At 37.7% G+C, this 6,000-nt stretch overlaps 1 protein-coding gene across 1 annotated transcript in view; it reads right to left on the bottom strand.

The window, feature by feature from the left end:
* Window positions 1-2,278: 2,278 nt before the first annotated feature.
* LOC118561063 (kinesin-like protein KIF6) overlaps window positions 2,279-6,000 on the bottom strand; it is a 28,916-nt gene continuing 25,194 nt past the window's right edge. Inside the window, exon 12 of the mRNA XM_036132824.1 lies at window positions 2,279-2,407. Within this exon, the coding sequence (XP_035988717.1) occupies window positions 2,279-2,407 (129 nt within the window). The remainder of the gene's footprint in view (window positions 2,408-6,000) is intronic.

Raw genomic sequence — 6,000 nt, 5'->3', positions numbered from 1 at the left:
GAGAAACCACAAAGAGAGGGTTTGTGTGGATAATAAACCCATAAAGTCTTCAGAAATATCATATTCAAACGAAGAACTATAATTATGATCAAGTGTTTATCATTAAAAGAAGCCATAACATGAAAATATATCTGAGCAAATACCTTAAGATACTTCAGGATTTGTGGAGCACTTAGAATGGATGTAATACTATTAAAAGTACATTATACATTTGTATGATGAAGTGTATATTATTAAACAAATATTTTGCTATAACAACCAGCCAAACATTTGCAAATCAGGATTTTCCAAATAAAAGTGAAGAAAACACTGAATGAACCTATTATTGGAATTATCCTTATATGTCTTACAAGTTAAGTGTACCTTTCTCAAATACAAGAATAAATTTAGATATTTCCAGTTAGGTAGTGCTGCTACAGTTCAAAAAGCAGCACAGTTAAAATAATTTACCATCAACTTGAGCTCCAACAATTGATCTTGATCAATGCATGAGTTATGTAACAGAATTGAAGTTTAAGAGTGTAACGGGACATTCAGTTTACAAGATGATGCATGCTAATGGGTTCATGTGAGCACACCAGCTTTTAGCTATATTTTGGGAATAAGAAGATTTTTTGTTTGTTTGCCAAACAGAGTAGAGGTTTCACAAATCACAAACTGTGTTTTCAAGAATCTGTTGTCAGTGTATCCAGTCCAAGCTTGAATTGTCCATTTAGAGTTGTTCTTCTCTAATCCTAAACTGGTGTAATTAGAGATGCAAGTTATTGATTAATGAGTTAATTCAAGGTCGATTGATCTTATCAATCGACTAACAATTAATTGATAAGCGGCTATTTAAAAAAAAACAAAAAAAAAAACAGTTTTCTTCTTTTGTATCAAGAGGGTCTTTCCATAACATCAAGAGTTATTTTTTTAACAAAATGCTGTATTTTAAAAGAGGCACATCATTAAACTTTAACAGTTTATCATGCCAACTGTATTGAATACTGACTGAATAAATAAAAACTCTGGTTCTCTCACACATTATTAAACTTGGACATATTTATAAAATACAACAAAACAGAATTATACTAGGCTACTAAATAGAAACAAACAAGATGAACAGAATAAAATATATGAAACACTAATAGTCCCTACTAAAGCCCTCACCACCAACTGAGCTTTTGGCATCATGTCTTCCTATCATGTTACCATTTTTATGTAACACTATCCAGTTTTCTGTCATCACATCCTTGCCTTCTGAGCACATCAGTGAGTTTTGGTTGAGATCTGGAAAAACTAATCCATGTGTTTATCTTTAGTCGACTCGATTACTGCAATGGTATTTTTACAGGTCTGCATAAAAAGTGGATCAGACAACTGGAGTTGATTCAGAGCGCTGCTGCCCGCGTCCTCACTAAGACTAAGAAAGTAGAGCACATCACCCCAGTTCTAAAGTCCTTACACTGGCTCCCTGTGTCTAAGAGAATAGACTTTAAAATACTTCTGTTAGTGTATAAATCCCTGAATGGATTGGCACCTAAATAAATCACAGACTTGTTATCAGTGTATCAACCATCCAGACCACTAAGGTCTTCTGGCTCAAATCTACTCGGCATACCCAGAACCAGAACCAACTATGGAGAAGCAGCATTTAGTTTTTATGCTCCACTTATCTAGAACAAACTTCCAGAGGACTGTAAAAGTGCTGAAACCCTGAGTTCCTTTAAAGCCAACCCACCTAGGCAAGAGACTAAGCAATACTGCAAAGGTATATGGGAGAAAGTCACATTACAATGATTTATAGTGGCTAATTTATCTAAGAGCACCTATCTTTAAGAGTTGCCTTTAAATGTTAATGTTGAAGTTTGTAGTCCAACTGTACTGTATCTGACCTGCTGCTACTATTCCAACGCAATGTGCTTTCCCCCCTGTCACTGTAATGCTTTTCTTTCCTCAGTTTTTTTTCATGTGTAGCATTTTGAATCTGAATTACTGAAAAGTGTTGTTTACTTTGTTGTTTATGATCGTTCCAGATATTTAGCTAAAAACAAAACAATAACCATGTATTGGTTTCCTGAATTAGTGAGAGGTGAGATATACAAATGCTTGTTATTTTACACTGAATTAAATCATATGAAACATTTCCATGTTACACAAAAAAGATTAAAATTACAAATAAAACTACAAGTAAATGGATAAATATGCCATAATAATGTCTGCGGCCTCGGCTTAACGCAGCTAGGTGCACCATTTCAAAGGATACTGATCTCATTGTCACGTTGTTTAAGCATTTCATTCAGGTTTGGTCCACTTCTTGCCCTGCTGCGCTGACATTGAGAAGTTGAGCGTTCTCACTACTTCCTGTCAGTGACTGCTGTCGCTCACTGTGTCCAGCCTTGGCACTCTTTTTGTCCAAAATCATCGACTGTAGAAAAAACAACAAAAGAGAAATATTGCCCATGTATGATAAAAGCCTTAAATTTCCCAAATCAATTGATCATAAAACAAAACACTAACGGCTGTGGCAGAGGGATACGAAACTTTCAAAAATGTGTTTAAAATTACAGTCTCGTGCAAGAGTTGATATCCCTTGAAATCTGTTACATTGGTTGACGCTTCTACTCCAAACTTCAGTGGATTTTGTTGATTATTATTGTGTTTCATGAAAACAAAAAAGAAAGTAATAGTGAAGTTGACATCTTGGCGTTTCAGATAAAGAAGTTGGTTGCTTACATGTGCCAGGGGAGCTTTGCTCTACAAAAAAGGAAATAAGGGGATGGTATCTTAATTGCAACACTGAATTTTTAAAATCAGAGTTGCATCTAAGCATCAAAGAACACAGGTCACAGTGCTGAAATGACAACCTGTGTTTGTATGACCTTCAGCCTTTTGGATTATTTCCATGGCTGTGTAAATGTGAACACGTGTCCGTGTGTGTAGGTATGTGTGCTAATTTGCCACCTTAAAGTGTGAGGTTGTTAAGACTGTTGAGAAGGTCAGAAACCTTGCAGAGCTTGGTGCCCAAAAGCCGCAAGGGCCGGATGGACTCTGGCTTCTAGAGGCTGCAGCGGCCCCAGGCAGACAGACACTAGCCACTTCCACAGAGTAGCCATATGCTCAACGTGGAGGGAGCCTGACAGTGAGGCACAGGAGAATGAGCCCCCAGCTCAGAGAAGCAGAGAGACACGCACAGAGCAGTCAACTCCCCCGACCCAACCCTGCTCCAACACTATGGAGAATCACAATTTGCTGCAAACACAGCTGCAAGTCTATTGAGGTATGTCTCCTCCAGCTGTGTATGTTTAGAGAGTGAAACGTCAGCGAACATAACATTTTCAAATCTTGACACATATTCCCAATTCGATTTAGGTCAAGACTTTGACCAGGCTATTGTAACACATGAATATGCTTCAATATAAAGCATTTTACTGTAGGTCCAGACTAGTTGTTAAGGGTGTTTTTTTTCTCCTAGTAAGTGAACCTGCCTCACAGTTTAAAGTCTTTTGCATCCTCTGACAGGTTTACCTCCTGTAATCTTCCCTTATACTCTTCCTCTACTTGCTGAAGATGAAGAACATCTTCAAAGTATCCACAGCGATTTGAAGAGTTAGTTTCCTTTTCTCTTTGCCTCTTTTGACCAGAGCATCTTCTACCACATACTTTTGCTGTGACGTCTACATGGACCGTGGCTAACTGGACTCCAAAGGAATTACCAACCGTGTCTTCCATAAAGGTCTGATTTGTGAAGTGCAGGACTAACAGCTCTCCTGTCAAATGATTCTGCCATGTGAGCTGTAGATGTCTGCACCTCCAGACTGAGGCCAGACTGAGATGGTTTGGACATCTACAAAGGAAGGGTAGTGATGGGAGAAGGTAGAAGGATGCTGAGGCTGTCAGGTAGGAGGCCTAGAGGAGACCCAGAGGAAGAGTCATGGATGGAGTGAAAAAGAAGCTGAAGGTAGTTGCTGTGGGTCACCACGGACCTTTTGGCACCTTCTCTGATCAATGGACTCCCTGCCTGTGGTGCAAGCATACCATGTGTTGGTTGGTTTGTAGTTGGGCTATATTCTTTCCATTTTCAGATAATAGACTGTACAATGAACTCAGAGATGTTTAAAGCTTATGATTTAAAGCCTTTTTTTACTTAACCCCTTCTTTTACCTTCTCTGAAACTTGATCTGCTTTGTTCCTCGCTCTTTATGATGCTGTTTGCTCAATAACTTTCTCTAACAATGTCTAAAGCCTTCAAAGAACATCTGTACTTAAACTGAGAATAAATGACACACACACCGATGTTCTTTACTAATAAGATACTTTTTGAAGGCAATTTGTTATACTATATTTTATTCAGGGGTATATACAGTAAGTAGGGCTAAATCCAAATGCACAAATTGCACTATTCAGATTTTTATTCAAAATAATTTAGCCCTTTTACTCCATTTTTACCATTATGAGGGACTTTTTGTTGAAAATTCATGTAAAATCGCAATAAAAGACATTGACATTTGTTGTTGTTAAGTGACAAAAAGTGAAACAGTTGTAGGGGAATAAATACTTTTGCAAAGTGAAGTGAGCGGGGCCTAATTTGAAAACTGGCTTCCATTTTCTGTGTTTAGCTTTATAATTCATCATTGACATCACACTGCGAATGAACACAAGCAACCATAAAAAAAAGAGAAAACTGCACATCAGCGTTGACCCTGAAACAAGGACAGGCTGAGAGTTGGAAGATTAATCCTGCCTCAAAAACAAAGAAGAAAGAAATGAAATTTGAACCAGAACAGAGGTGATGCTTGCAGGAACAAACTGACCAGGAGATAGAGTTTGCAGATCATAACAAACTGTAGAGGATATAAACAGATGTTTAAGTGGGATCTGGCGCTGCGTCTGGAGGATGCTTCAGCTCTAACCGAACCAGGATGACCACTGCACAGGTTTTTTTTTTTTCTTGGCTATCAGCAGCAGCGAGGAAACAGACAAAAACATTTTCTGTTTGTAAACGCACAAACCAAATTTGTGTATTTTGTCCAGGAACAACACTGATATTCTCACCAAAACATTTTGTCTGGATGCCATGACAACAAACAACCACTTTTTCAAACTAATTTTTTTTTTAAACAAGTCTAAACTAGATTGTTAGGTATAAATACTGTGGCTTTATCAGAAGTCATGCATAATAACATCACTTTGCACACCATAATTCACAATACATGTGTTTTTCAAAATAACTGATTAACACTTAGATTACAAATCAAGTAACTGTTCCCCAACAAAACAACGCCGCTTTGCAACACATTCAACCTCTGAGATCCCAATATGGGGAATAATTGACGAATATTACCTCTTTGGTAAAAGGAATGCTTGGTGCTAATCAGGCTAAACCCTTATATAATATGATGAACACAGTTTACAATGCCTACTCTGTAGTCAATTTGTCTTTGTTTTGAAACATCAGTAAAATCCTGCTCAGCTGCAGAGCTGTGTAACAACAGCTGCTCTGTCTCACGCACAGGGTGACGCTGCCTCTGGTTCTAATTAGAGCTGCGCAATATACTGCAATGTAACGGTCAGTCCAATATTAATATGTGTAATATCATACGTTATATTCCCTGTGTCACACATTGAGTTTTACATGCAGAGAAATCAAAAGCTACACTATAATCAACTGACAAGCAGCCTACTTCCCCAGCTTGTCAACCGCTCAAGGGCTTAGAATTTAAACAAATATTGAGGTATTCTGATTGATGAGAGCTTATCTTTTAAACTTCATGTTGATAAACTGGTTTCTGTTATCTATTGTTCATGAACACATGAAGAAAATTGGATACTGTGTATCGGACATCTTTCTGCTCTGCATTTTATGACTGATTGCAATCACTGTACTTTGTCTGCCAAAGCAAATTGTCCATCTCTACCTGTCTGCAGAGCCTCTTACGGAGTGTTTTTTTTAATCCATAAAAGGATTCTTGGATTTTTTTCCTACATATTTATGCTCATTTATGTGTAGGAATCTCAACC

This window comes from Fundulus heteroclitus, unplaced genomic scaffold, assembly GCF_011125445.2.
Source record: "Fundulus heteroclitus isolate FHET01 unplaced genomic scaffold, MU-UCD_Fhet_4.1 scaffold_55, whole genome shotgun sequence".
NCBI lineage: Eukaryota > Metazoa > Chordata > Actinopteri > Cyprinodontiformes > Fundulidae > Fundulus > Fundulus heteroclitus.
The sequence above is the reverse complement of the archived record's forward strand: the minus strand, read 5'-3'. Positions and strand labels throughout refer to the sequence as shown.